At 46.0% G+C, this 13,947-nt stretch overlaps 1 protein-coding gene across 1 annotated transcript; it reads left to right on the top strand.

Moving 5' to 3' along the window:
• The first annotated feature begins 302 nt into the window (after positions 1 to 302).
• On the top strand, positions 303 to 13,453 carry LOC123184861 (uncharacterized). Its single transcript, XM_044596906.1, has 3 exons — positions 303 to 616; positions 10,494 to 12,639; positions 12,801 to 13,453. The coding sequence occupies exons 1-3, from the start codon at positions 342 to 344 to the stop codon at positions 13,251 to 13,253; spliced, it is 2,874 nt and encodes a 957-aa protein (XP_044452841.1). The 5' UTR covers positions 303 to 341; the 3' UTR covers positions 13,254 to 13,453.
• Positions 13,454 to 13,947: the final 494 nt, after the last annotated feature.

Genomic DNA, 13,947 nt, shown 5'->3' with positions numbered 1-13,947 from the left:
GACTTCAGACAATTTTTATATGCAGAGAAAAAGGACCGGAGGGAGTACCTGTCATCGTACGCACAAAAAATAGTAGTACCTGTCACGCACGCAGTGCACGTCTGGGTTTTCTTCTTTTTCCACAGTTGCGCGGTACAAAATGATCAGGAACAGGAGAACGCCTTTGGCGTTGCTGGCCCACCCCACTGACCGGCGAGCTGTCGCAATGTACATTGTGTAGTTTACGAGAATCCAAAGCCTTTATGTTCCGAAGAAGCTGCTCTGCCCATTGTGACATTGTCATTCTGTGAAGCCAGCTCCACTAGTGACATTGGTTCGCTTCTTTGAGCGGAAGTGCTAATATGCCACCAATGGCCGGCGATGGAGGAGGAGGCGGCGGCCGTGAGCACCTTGTCCAGATAACAAATGGCGGCTCCGGGCAAGGCAAGGTCGACGAGCCGGAGAAGCGGCTGAATCGCTTCGTTCGTGCCGTCGTGATGCTCGAGAGAATGGGCAACGCGCTTGGTACGCTGGCATTCACGTGGGCCACCACCGTCCTGCTCGGCGGCTACGCCAGTGACCTCCGCGACGATGATTTTATGTTCGCAACAATCTTAATTTTCTTAGAGGCCGCAAGGTATGTATATAACGTACAAAGATTGTTACATATAGCACCTTCTAAATTAAGTTTGCAGCCTCCAAATTTTACTCTTACATATCCTTGCTGCATCAAGTGTCATCGAAGGTTAGCTATATATGCCTAGGCTTTTATTTTTCTTATAAGACCCTTCGATTCGCATCGGTGCTAGATTTAGCTTGGCAACCCTAAATAATTAATAATATATGATTGTGTGTATCACTCGAATGCAGAAACCGAGGGTCATTCCCACATTCAAAAAAAAAAAAAAACTGCAACACCATATACTATAACAAGCTTACAAGCATCCTTTCATATTTTGCTTGAAAGTTAGGATCAAATGCGTCTTGCATGCAAAATACAAATTGATACGGTCCAAACGACCAGTATTCAGCACTTATGCTGCAACAACCACTTCTATATACAGATAAAATGTAAAGGTTCGTATTTTACCACCAAATGTTTATGTATGATTGCCTAAGTACTCCCTCCGTTCACACATAAAAGATGTTTAGGATATTTCAATATGGACTATATACTAACTGAAATGAGTTAGAGCATCTTATATTTATGAAGAAAAGAAGTACGTATTAACTATCATAACTTCTTTTGTGTTGGAAAAACACCTCCAATGCAAGATACATATGGTTCTAAAACATTGCAATATACAGATGGAAACAACTGGAGAAAATCTTTTGTATATTTTTAATTTATACTCCCTCTATAAAAAAATATAAGATTGTTTGGATTACTATAGAGGGGGTACTAGATTATAACTGAAGCCATTAGAGATGCCACTTGGAGCTCGGGCAACAGGCATGTTATCATAGCCGCCCACTCCCCGTTTGTAATTATATTCCTAGCCTAGTACGTATTTGTTGGTTCCTCCGTTCACGAATATAAGATATTCTAACATTTTTCTGAATCAGATGTATATGAACATATATTAGTGTGTTTGTTCACTCATTTCATCCCATATATAGTTTATATTGAAATATATATCCAAAACATCGTGAACGGAGGGAGTACTATATACTATGGGCGACGCTACGCGTCAGCCGGTGGATAGAAAAAAAAAACATCCGCTGCCTTTGGGGCCATCCGGTTGACACAAAAATAACCATTGGATCTTCCCAAAATGTGTGTGTCGTGAATTGCAACAAACTGATTGTTGCAATGTTCGATCTGCAATAGTGGCTTCGTTGCAAAATCATCCAAAGCGTATTTTTTTTAGCTTGAGACGTTATTTTTTCAACAAAGGTCATGTTGCGGAAATTTTATTTGCAAGGTTGTGTTGCAGAAAAAAACGTCTATCACTGAGTTCATCTTTTGCAACATAGATAATGTTGCAAAAGGAGTTTTGCAATGGAGGTCATGTTGCAGATATTTTTCGTCTTCACATTTTTGCAACATCAGCGATATTGCGGAAGAACTTTTGCAACATAGATAACTTTGTAGAAATTTCTGCAATGAAATGATGTGGAGAAAACACCGTTGTTGCCGATGCATAGCACAGGAGCATAACCGTCGTTCATCACCATTTGCAACACCGTCGATGCTGCAAAAATCCACAACAAAAATACCTTGTTAAAAAAAAAATCTGCCCATCCAAGTCCGGCCGCCATGGCCATGGCCGCGGAGAAGCTCAAACTCGGACCAGGCCCTTCCTGCCTCGCTCCGCGCCACGCATGTCGCCCCAGCTGCACCATCCACGGTAGCACGCCGGAACCGCAGAGTGCACACTGCACAAGCTCCACCGTACCTAGCCCTACATGTGCGAGCTTCACTCAGCTATGGCCACTACAGGTGGGAAGAAAAAAGAGGATGCGATAAGACTGAGAAAGGGGAGGAGATAAGGTTCGTGAGGCCTACAGAGACACGTGTAGCATAGAGAAGGTAGCGGACGCGCTCGTGTTTTGAGCCGGCTAATTGATAGTGTTTTCCATATACTATTGCCATGCAATTCCCTGAAAGTTATCGTACATGAGCTGCAGCCGGCGGCTGGAACAAACAGTATTCAAAACAGTACAATTATTATTATACTGCCACGCAAGTCCAAATGCATCTGCAATAGCACTGACCATTTGTTCCTGATTAGTAGCAATATTATTGTACACTCAGCCTCGCTGTGATTCCTCGTTGGACAGAATTTTAGTGCTAGTAAAAAACCACAAGATCCAAATAAGAATCACTAGTAAGCAACCAATGCTAATGCATCCCTTGGGTATCTACAGTACGTGTGTGCTGGAACCAAGCGTTCCAAGACCACATGCGTACACAGTTCTTACTGCTTTGCGGCAGCTTGCTGGCCTAAAATCAGAGGTATCTCTAAAACTATAGACCTGAGTAGTAGTCCAAAATTATTGCCCCGTCTGTCAGTCTCACTAGTATTGAGTTTACTGTGGGTCCTCCTCCTCCATGCGTTCGTTGTCTTAAGCTTGGTATGCAAATGTCTATGTGTTGGGATCGTATGGTAGCTAGCCGGGTCCCGTTTGTCAACAAACTATTTCCGTTAAAAGAAGCTTCATTAATTGTATTAGCATAGCCAATTACTTTGTTACAAAATACTTTGTACCTAGTAGTCCTATACCTATATAGTGACTTGTTCCTGTCCTGCTTGGACAGGACTCGTGGTTAAACCCAACAAGAACAACCATACCTCAAGCAAGTATATCTATATATTATCATATACTAAAAGCACAATACAAAAAAGAATAGAGAGATGAACTAGAAAATCTCACAAAAAAGCAAAACATATGGCCATTGATTTAATGGACCATTTTATAGATCACATCCCTTAGATCCTCATGACTATACCCAACCATATCACAATCTTTAGATCTCCACACAGAAACATATGGTCATTGATTTAAGTGAACCCTTCTTCTGATTAATAGATCACATATGTTAGATTTTCATAAATTGTGTCCCTAAACATATCACACAACCATTAGTTCTTCAGACCCATCACACCAAACTGGTGGATATATAAGCATATACCACAATAATATACATATTTCTCTTGGTGTTTGGTGCACTTCACTGGCAAACAGGTGGATGCAGAAGAAATTCTACCAGATGATTAAGCTCACCGTCAACGAACCTATAAAATACTATTACTGAAGAAGAGGATGTTGATATTGGCCGGTTATCTTATTTTTCTCCCGGGTCGCACGCTCGGGCGACTCCGGAGGCCCCCACGAACCTAGCCAGCAGCACATCCTTCCAAGATCTGTACTCGCCGCCGTCATTGCCGGCCGCAGGTGGCGGCGGCGGCGCTGCCCTTTCACCGAAGGTGGAGGGTGTGTGGTGGCTCCAGCCTACCTTCTCTGCGAGCGCAGAGGACAACGACATCAAATGGAGCTGTTTGGCGGAGGCGGAGGTGCTCGCCGCTGTGGGATCTGTGCTGTGGCTTGGATCGTAGCTCGTCGCCGGCGCGCGGCGTCGTTGGGCCATGTGGCCTGGGCATCGTCCTCCCGCGGTCCCGCCCAAGGATCTGGATCTGCTGGCCCCTGATCTGTGCTGTGCGGGTGGGGCCCTCGGACGGGCATGACCGACGGCTAATGGTAATCCGGCTAATGGTTGGTGCGGGGAAGCTCGGTCTGCCCAGGTCATCACTGCCCTCACTGCTGCCGCGGCCACGCGGGAGTCCAGGAATCCTCGTCCATGCGGATGGCGCGGCGGCCAGGTCTATTGTTAGGCAGCCGCAGCTTCGGCGTCCTTCGTGATTGATCCGATGTGACTACCTTGATTCATATCTGGATAGCTTGGTTGCGGTGATCCATATCCAATTGGTTGTGTGCTGCAGCGACTCCTACGGCTCCACGATGTCGACGGTCATCAAAACGTCTATTTTCCAGGCTAATGGTTGACTTCGACGGTGAAATGCAAACTATGGGCAGCGACTTGACGCAAAGGAATGGTTGTGCAACGACATCAATCACATCGCATGTAGTTGTTGGGATCGTGGAGAAGTGGTGGCGATTGTGCGAGATGCGGAAACGTCTTAACCTCGGTGCGAGGGGACGTGTTGCATGTTATAGGCAGGGACGCAAGATCCCTGATAGCGCATACAAGATGGTTGAGATATTACAGGAGACTTGGAGGACAAGAGATAAGAAGATAGAGTAGGTTACAAGAGATATTTGAACTACCTAACTTATCTATCTCTATCTCTAGGTGCGGCACAGGTATAGGTGCGGGGCTCCTTCGGGTGCACAATGTAACGTGACATATAATGTGTTTAACGTCCTCCCGTAATCACAACTTCATCAAGTTGAGATTATGTTTAAAATCTTCAAAGCTTCTTGTAGATAATGGTTTGGTGAATCCATCTGCAATTTGATCTCTGGAGTGCACAAACCGAATCTGAAGTTGCTTCTTGGCAACCCTTTCTCTCACAAAGTGAAAATCTATCTCAATATGCTTTTGTCCTGGCATAAAATACTGGATTGGCAGACAAATATGTAGCACCCAAGTTATCACACCATAAACAAGGAACTTGATTACTCCTGACACCAAGTTCTTTTAACATGGATTGTACCCATATGATCTCAGCTGTGGTATTTGACAGTGCCTTATACTCTGCTTCTGTACTGGACCTGGAAACAGTGGCTTGTTTTCTTGCACACCAGGATATTAAGTTTGGGCCAAAGAAAATTGCAAAACCACCAATGGACCTTCTGTCATCAAGGCAACCTGCCCAGTCAGAGTCTGAGAAAGCACTTACAAGTGTAGAGGATGACTTGCTGAAATTCAGACCAACATTGGCAGTATTCTTGACATAGCAAACAATACGTTTAGCAGCAGTCCAGTGAACTGAGGTAGGTGCATGGAGAAACTGACAGACTTTGTTGACAGCAAATGAAATGTCAGGTCTAGTAAGTGTGAGATATTGGAGTGCACCCACCAGACTCCTATACTTTGTGCTATCATCTGGACTCAAAAGCTGTCCTTCTGTAAGAGATATTTTTTCTGAATTTTACATAGGAGTAGGTGAGGGCTTACAACCTTGTAGACCTGCCTTCTTTACCAGATCTGCCGCATACTTTTCCTGAGAGAGATGAAGTCCATCCTCATGCTTCTTCACCTCAATCCCTAGGAAATAATGCAAGTCTCCGAGATCCTTGAGAGCAAACTCTGAGCTGAGATCTTTCAAGAGCCCTGTGACAGCCTCATCTGATGAACTTGTGACAATTATATCATCAACATATATGAGTACAAATATGTATGTGTTGTGCTTGTTGTAAATAAACAGTGAGGTGTCAGACTTAGAAGGAACAAAACCAAGCTGTTGCATCTTGTTACTGAGACGTGAATACCATGCACGTGGGGCTTGCTTCAACCCATACAATGATTTGTCAAGTTTGCAAATGTAAGAAGGAACATTTTTGTTCACAAACCCAGGAGGTTGCTTCATGTACACCTCTTCTTCCAGAACACCATGGAGAAACGCGTTCTGAACATCCAGTTGCCTGAGACTCCAGCCCCTGGAAACAACAATAGACAAAACAAGGCGAATAGTGGCAGCTTTAACAACAGGACTAAACGTGTCCTCGTAGTCTATGCCATAACGTTGTTTGAATCCTTTTGCAACCAATCTAGCTTTGTACCGATCAATAGTTCCATCTGACTTCCTCTTGATTCTAAAGACCCACTTGCAGTCTATGAGATTTTTACCTTTCTGTGGAGGGACCAAATGCCATGTTTTATTCTTTTGTAGCGCCACAAATTCTTCATTCATGGCCTTTCTCCACTTTTCATCATTCAAAGCTTCTTCAAGATTGTGGGGTTCACCGGGTTCACCTGTAGAACATACCATACCATATTTTGTAATATGTTTGTAGTTATAGGTTTTTTTACCCCTTTTAGTAGTCGTGTACGACGCGAGATGTTGTGCCTGATGTTTCTGCCACAGAAAATCCCACGGCAGAAGCTGGCACAGTTGCAGCCGCCGAATCCTCCTGAGTCAGATCTTCTGCGGCAGACGAGGGCGTGGGCGAAGGCACATGCGTTACGACCGGCACAGAAGATCCCCTCGCCAGATTTTGAGGCGGATCTGCCTGATCCAGCTGCCGCGCCCGACACGCCTCATCATTGGCGCAAGGTGGCGTGGGCGGCGTATCAGCGCGGGATCCCGCGCCGGTCGGACCTGCAGCGGCCGGGTGGCGCAAGTCCCGCCGTTTGTAGCAGACCGGCTGGGCCGGTAACCGAGCCGCCGAAGGCCCAGTGGCACCAGGCCACCTGTCGTCTGCTGGTTGGCGCGGGGCAGAGGGAGCGTGTCCCCCATCCGCAGCGCGCCGGGTGGCCGTGTCAATGTCGCTTTCAGCGCGCGTCGGCCCGCGCTTGATCGCACCTGATTCGGCCGACGCGGAGTCTGAGGCGGATCCACCTGACCCACCTGCCGCGTTTGAGTGCGTCGATCCCAAGGGCGGCGCTGTGCCTGGCAGGACGGATCCCGAGGGGGATTTGCTCCCTTCGCCTGGACACATGAAATATGGCCCCGTAGGGCACATTTCTTCATCGTTTTGACTGCCGTTTTTTTCTCTGCTTTCTCCTGCATCATCATCATGCTCATGCGTGGTATTAAGAGGGTCAGTCAAAAGTTGATCATTACAGTTATCACCCCCGTGATCAAAGCTAGTGAGATGAGAAGGAAGAAGTAGAATTTCTTTTCAGAGAAGTGCACCCGCATTGGGATGAAGGTGAGCAAAGGGAAACTTAGTCTCATCAAACACGACATCACGGGAAATGTATACACGGCCAGAGGATACATCAAGGCATTTTACACCCTTGTGTTGAGCGCTATACCCTAGGAAGACACACTGTTTTGATCGAAACATCAATTTGCGATTGTTGTATGGACGAAGATTGGGCCAACACGCACACCCAAAGACACGGAGAGACTTGTAGTCGGGTTTGGTGTGAAGAAGGCGTTCCATGGGAGTTTCGTTGTGTATGACACAACTAGGAAGCATATTGATAATGTGAACGGTGGTGAGAAACGCTTCATCCCAAAATTTAAGGGGCATAGAAGCACCGGCTAGGAGGGCAAGACCCACCTCAACTATGTGACGGTGCTTGCGCTCGGCAGAGCCGTTTTGTTGGTGCGCGTGAGGGCAGGAAACATGATGAGATGTGCCAAGAGTTTGGAAGAAGGAATTCAACTTTTCGTATTCCCCTCCCCAATCAGATTGTACCGCAAGGATTTTGCGATCAAATTTTCGTTCTACAAGTGCTTGAAATTTTTTAAAGACTTGAAAGACTTCGGATCGTTTCTTAAGAAGATAGATCCAAGAGAATTTGCTATAGTCACCAATGAAACTAACGTAATATGTGTGTCTACCAACTGAGCTAGGGGCAGGACCCCAAACATCTGAGAAAATTAACTGAAGTGATTGAGTAGAAACACTTGTAGAAACAGGATAAGGCAATTGATGACTTTTTGCTCTTTGGCATGAATCACAAATAGTTCCAACATGAGGCTCACCAACGAACGGGAGCTTATTTTTCCTAAGCAAGCGTTCAACTAAAGAAAATGAAGCATGTCCTAGAAGATCGTGCCACCGTGTTGAAGAAAGCTTGACAACACCATAGGCTTGTTTATTATGTCTTCTAAACTCCGGAAGGAACGGGTAGAGTCCTCGAACGCATCTACCTCGATAGAGGGTTTTCCTCGTGGCCAGATCCTTGATCAAGAAGAAAAAGGGATGAAATTCAATGAAGACATGGTTGTCAAGTGTAATTTTATGAACTGAAAGGAGGTTTTTGTTGGCACTAGGAACATGCAAATTTTTTTTAAGATGAATCTTACGATGAGGGGTGTGTATAACAGAATGACCAATGTTGCTGATGCTCATACCTGCACCATCGGCGGTGTGAATTTGATCCTTGCCATGGTACTTCTCACGTAGGGTTACCTTCTCGAGCTCTCCAGTGAGGTGATTGGTGGCGCCGCTATCGAGGTACCAGTTGGTGTCGACGCCGTAGGATCCATCCGCCGCTGCAGTGATCTTGTCATCATCTTGAGCATCATCCTCGTCTTCATCGTAGCGGTACCAGCAGTCTCTGGCGGTGTGGCCTGGTTTGCCATAGATCTGACAACGTGGGGCGTCCGGGCGGGTTCGGCCAGCGCCGCCACCGCGGCGACCCCTGTTTCCACGAGCGCCACCACCACTGGTTCCACCATTGTTGCCGGTCCTGACGCCACTGGCCCTGCCCTTGCCGCGGCCACGGTAGCGGGAGCGGCCGCCACGACCACGGGCTGCAAGGTTGGCAGAGGACTTGAAGCCACCGCCGCCGGAGTTCTGGAAGTGCACCATGCGCTGGTCGAAGTTACTGAGCATGGAGAAGATCTCGTCGAGGGAGGCGGGGTTGACGCGGGCGTCGAGAGAGGAGACGAGGGGCTGGTACTGTTGGTCTAGCCCATGAAGGATGTATGAAATCAGCTCGTCGTCCTGGATGGGCTTACCTGCCGCCGCTAGCTCATCCGCGAGACCGCGCATGGTGGCGAAGTAGGCGGCGGCGGACTGGTTGCCCTTCTGCGCGTTGATGAGCGAGGTACGGATGTTGTTGACGCGGCTCAGCGACTGCGACGAGTACATGCCCGCCAGCATCGTCCAGAGCGTGTGCGCCGTGGTGACCGCGGTCACCGTGACGAGCACCTCTTTGGAGAGGTTGCTCAGCAGGAAGCCAAGCACCTGCTGGTCCTCCCGGACCCAGATGGGGTGGAGAGGGTTGGGCACAAACGTGTCCTTGCCGTCCTTATCCTTGGCGGCTTGAAGCTTGGTCGGCTCCAGCGAGGTGCCATCAACGTATTGGAAGACACCGGCGCCACGAAGTTGTGGTGTGATCTGTGTGCACCATAACACGTAATTCGTGCGGGAGAGTTTCTCAATCACCTGCCCACTGAGGTTAGGGTGAGATGCGCCGGAGGAGGAAGACATGTTTCGGGTGGTGCGACTGGAATTAGATGAAAACTAGATGGGAAGAAGAATGGCTCTGATTACCATGTGCAAGATGTGGAAACGTCTTAACCTCGGTGCGAGGGGACGTGTTGCATGTTATAGGCAGGGGCGCAAGATCCCTGATAGCGCATACAAGATGGTTGAGATATTACAGGAGACTTGGAGGACAAGAGATAAGAAGATAGAGTAGGTTACAAGAGATATTTGAACTACCTAACTTATCTATCTCTATCTCTAGGTGCGGCACAGGTATAGGTGCGGGGCTCCTCCGGGTGCACAATGTAACGTGACATATAATGTGTTTAACAGCGACAACACATAAGTGACTTCGATGGTGGTGCTATTTGTGCACCCGGTCTCGAGCTCCGGCGTGAAAACCTAGGTCTGGCCAATTGTTATACCTGGCAATGGCGATGTTTTTCTTACGTCGTTACCTTGTTGAAGGCATTGTTCGGTTATGCTCGGACTGATTCTTCAGGGTGAAAATCTAGATTCTAGCATTTGTTGTTGGATCCGATGACGATGGTGCATGAGCGCCACTCCCTTCCTGAAGGCGTTGCTGTTGAAGAAATTTGTTGTCCGTGTGGTGTCATGAGATAGCTGGTGCGGATATGGTCATTGCCGTAATTTGCTGATCGTGGATATGATCGCTTGGGTTTTTTATTTTTCATCGCCTACGCATAGCTTTGGTCGCGTGTGACTTTGCTACTTGCTGGCGTGTTGTGTGTGTTAGTGTTGGCTGTGTGCATTCTAGTTATGCAGAGGCCGGGTGTGTGCTTATTGTGTTTGTATCCTCTTGATGCTTCATTATGAGCTAATAAAATCCATCCTTTATCGAAAAAATCTTATTTTTCTCTAGCAAAAGAGAGAGAACAATGTATAGGATATGCATATGGTATCTTATTTTTCAGGATGTTCAGTCGCGACAGCAAGAGCAGACTAGATTATCAACTGTTGTTTAACACCAGAGGGGCTTTTAGCCCTCTTGACTCGAGTGGGCTGACTCTGACTGCATGTTCTTGTGGTGTTCTGCAAATCCTCTGGAAGAAGTACCTGATCGCTGGTATTGTGGTCTTACTGAGTCCAATAGTAGTTGTACTTGGCCGGTTATTGTCTGAGGTGACTCCAAGAGCTCTGGAACTAAACAAATGGAATAAGATACGTCCTGCCGCATCACTATGGAGCCCATTACTTGGAATCGTATTGCTAACTCCCTCTATATCAAAAGACCACTCGACGATTCAATGGGCAGTGTTCTGGGTACTACTTGTGGCAGTTTTCGTAACAACAATAGGCAATCTAAGCTTCACAGGAATCAGTAAACTAGTGGACAGAGTTCTAGGTGGCAAAAAAGAATTTTGGCGTCAAGTAATTATAAACTTTTGCATGATTGCTGCTATAGGGATGCAGGTCTACATGTTTGATGAACGACTGGTGATGATCATAGTTGCTCTAGCGATAGTATCACTTCATAACTTGCAGATTCCAGCAGCACTTGTGCGGATAGCTCTAGCATTACTTCGGATTATACCAATTAATAATGGTAATTCTAGTTATGGAAAACCCAGCAAACAAAACCTTCGACCGTCTCTAAGTATCTTCTACGGGATGGTGCTTGGACAAGGAATATTCTATGCCATGGCCTGCATGTTCGAGTTCTTTTCTTTCATCCCTCAAAATTCCCTCTACCACCGTGTTGGATTTAAAGGTAAGTGGGGAATGGAATCTGTCAATATGTATTATGCATATGCGTCAGAGAAATGCAAGCAAGGGGGTGTTCTTGCTCCGAAGAAGATCAGCCTCTGCACCTTTGCCATGGATTCTGTGAAGTCGGATTCATCCGATAATCAGCTCACCGGGATACGAATGATGCACCACTTTCTGCAAAGTGAACCAACCAAGGCACAGCTCCTTTCAAAACTCGCCACTTCTACCAAGATGATGGCCAGAATAATCAGAATGTTGGATTGGGGGACAAGTCCAAAGAATACAGATATCAGATTATATGCTGCGAAGGTCGTGGCAGAACTTGCAAAGAACCTTCGTGTTGTCACTATCCCTGGTACAATGCAGCTTGTATCTGCACTGCTTGACACTGAAAGTAGACTTAAAAGAGGAAATCCACTCCTAGACACAGATGATGAACAGGAAGAAAGACACGATCGAGTTCTCAATACAGAAGATGGACAAGAGGCAGCTGACAGCCAATTGCAGAGACAAGGCCAACTTCTGGACACCGAAAATATGTTGGAAACACAAACCAGCTCAACTCAACAAGTTGGCATCCACGAACAGAACTCCTGCGTGCTCAGATGCTGGCAGCAGATTTTAGAATTCTGGTCAATGCCCGAGGAGCTGCCGCCGATAGACCACGATCTTCTGCCTGTACTGGCCATGTCAATTATACACAGTCTTGCTGGTTGTGACCAGGGCAACTGTGTGGAAATCAGCAAAGCAGATGACCTCATCCCAAAGATCACACGATTCACAAGATTCAAAAGTGACACAATGAATACTGAGGCACAACAGAAGATCCTGGTGAAATCATCATTGAAGGTGCTGCAAAGGCTTACAAGCATAGGCGGGAAAATCGGCATCACACTGCGGTCCAAGATATCACAAGATCCGTTCCTCTTTAGTAACCTTGCAGAGATCTTGGGGAACAACAAGAGCAGCCAGGAATCAAGAAAGTTGGTGGCCGGAATCCTCAGAAACATGGCCATTGATGAGAAAACAAGGCAGGAGATTGGTCGCAACAAAATTATCATCACCAAGCTGATGCAGGCGTTTCTCAATGCAGAAGGAACCACGAGTACCAATCCTGATCACTTGTCAAGGAAGGTCGCCGGGCAAGCACTGGCAATGCTAACAATACAAAGTGTTCAAAACTGCTTGGTTATACTGAAGGAGCCAGAGTTCATGAAGGAACTCAAAATCTTGATCCATGATAAACGGTACATATATGTTGCGGCAAGCATGTTGCGTAATCTGTGCCTGCATAGTGAAGCCGAGCTCAGAGACTCAGACCTGAAGGAGCTATGTCATACCTTACGAGAGGTGAGACCCGGTACTTCAAGCAACAAGTGCTTTACATATATTTGACATGTCATCATGAAAATTTGACCAGTACTTTTGGTCATTTAGTTACCACTGTACTATATAGCTAGATAAAGCTATACATCATTTTCTTTACTGATAACGGTACATCTCATTTACAGGTGTGGGAAAGAATAATGGACGCGGATGGGGCAGAACTAGAGATCCTGATTGGGCTTAGTTCACAGATATGTAAAGTGAATCCTAAAGACTTCACCCGTGAACTGGACAATGGTCAGATTAAGCAGAGATTTCTGAAGAGGCTTATCGACACACTGAATGAAAATATGAAACCTAGCAGTCATTGTCCTGGGATCAGGAGGATGATAGTTGAGCAAATCATACACTTGATGGAGTGCAATTCTAGTTATGCAGATTGCTTGAGTGAATTCAGGATGACGGAAGCATTATCAATGGTAGAACAAACACTGTCAGAGGCTGAGGACTACAGGCTCTTCTTGGGTGATGAAGGATTTATGAAGTACAACGTGCCTTTATCCAATTTTGTCGCCATAGCAAAGAAAATGTATGTGTTGCGCTGTGTTATGGCCCAGGCGCAGGAGAATAGGGATTAAGAGTTTAAGACTTTTATAGTAGGGTTTTAGTCCCGTAGAAGGTTTCCCTACTGTATCCATGTCTATTAAGAGTCCAAGTCTATTAAGTTCCTTTTAAAGTTTCTTACCTACCAAGTCATTGTAACCGTGGTTATATAATGTTAGGGATGATTATTCTGAAAATCAAACAATGAATTAAACTCCAAGTGATCTACGTCCAAGTCCCTCGTCTGTACCATCATGCTTTTTTGTATAAAGGACCACCCGCACCAACGAATTGGCAGAAAAGATCCCGTGCCGATATTATTGTCAAATCTAACCTGTCGGCTAGCTGGCCATGTGACACATGGCAAATGCCGCTATCCCATATGGCAGCATGTACTATTCATGTATAGTTCATATGAAACAACAGTTTCCATGAACAACGACAGTACTGGGCGGCGCACATTACAGCCACCATCCCTGATGGTGATGGCGGCATGTGATGTTCGCAAGGATGAACATAATTCAAAAAATAGCAAAAAAAATTCAAAAACATGGAGGATGAACCGTAATATGAAAAAACAGTAGAAAAATAAAATAACATATTAAAAAAATTGGCACGAAAGATGATCCAATATTCTAGATGCATGCAAATTTTGGTGTTGAGATGACATAGGAGAGCTCTGAAAAACAAACAAATCGAGCTAAAAAAAGCTTAGTACACTTGAGGATC

The sequence above is a fragment of the Triticum aestivum genome, chromosome 2A, assembly GCF_018294505.1.
Source record: "Triticum aestivum cultivar Chinese Spring chromosome 2A, IWGSC CS RefSeq v2.1, whole genome shotgun sequence".
Lineage (NCBI taxonomy): Eukaryota > Viridiplantae > Streptophyta > Magnoliopsida > Poales > Poaceae > Triticum > Triticum aestivum.
The sequence above is the reverse complement of the archived record's forward strand: the minus strand, read 5'-3'. Positions and strand labels throughout refer to the sequence as shown.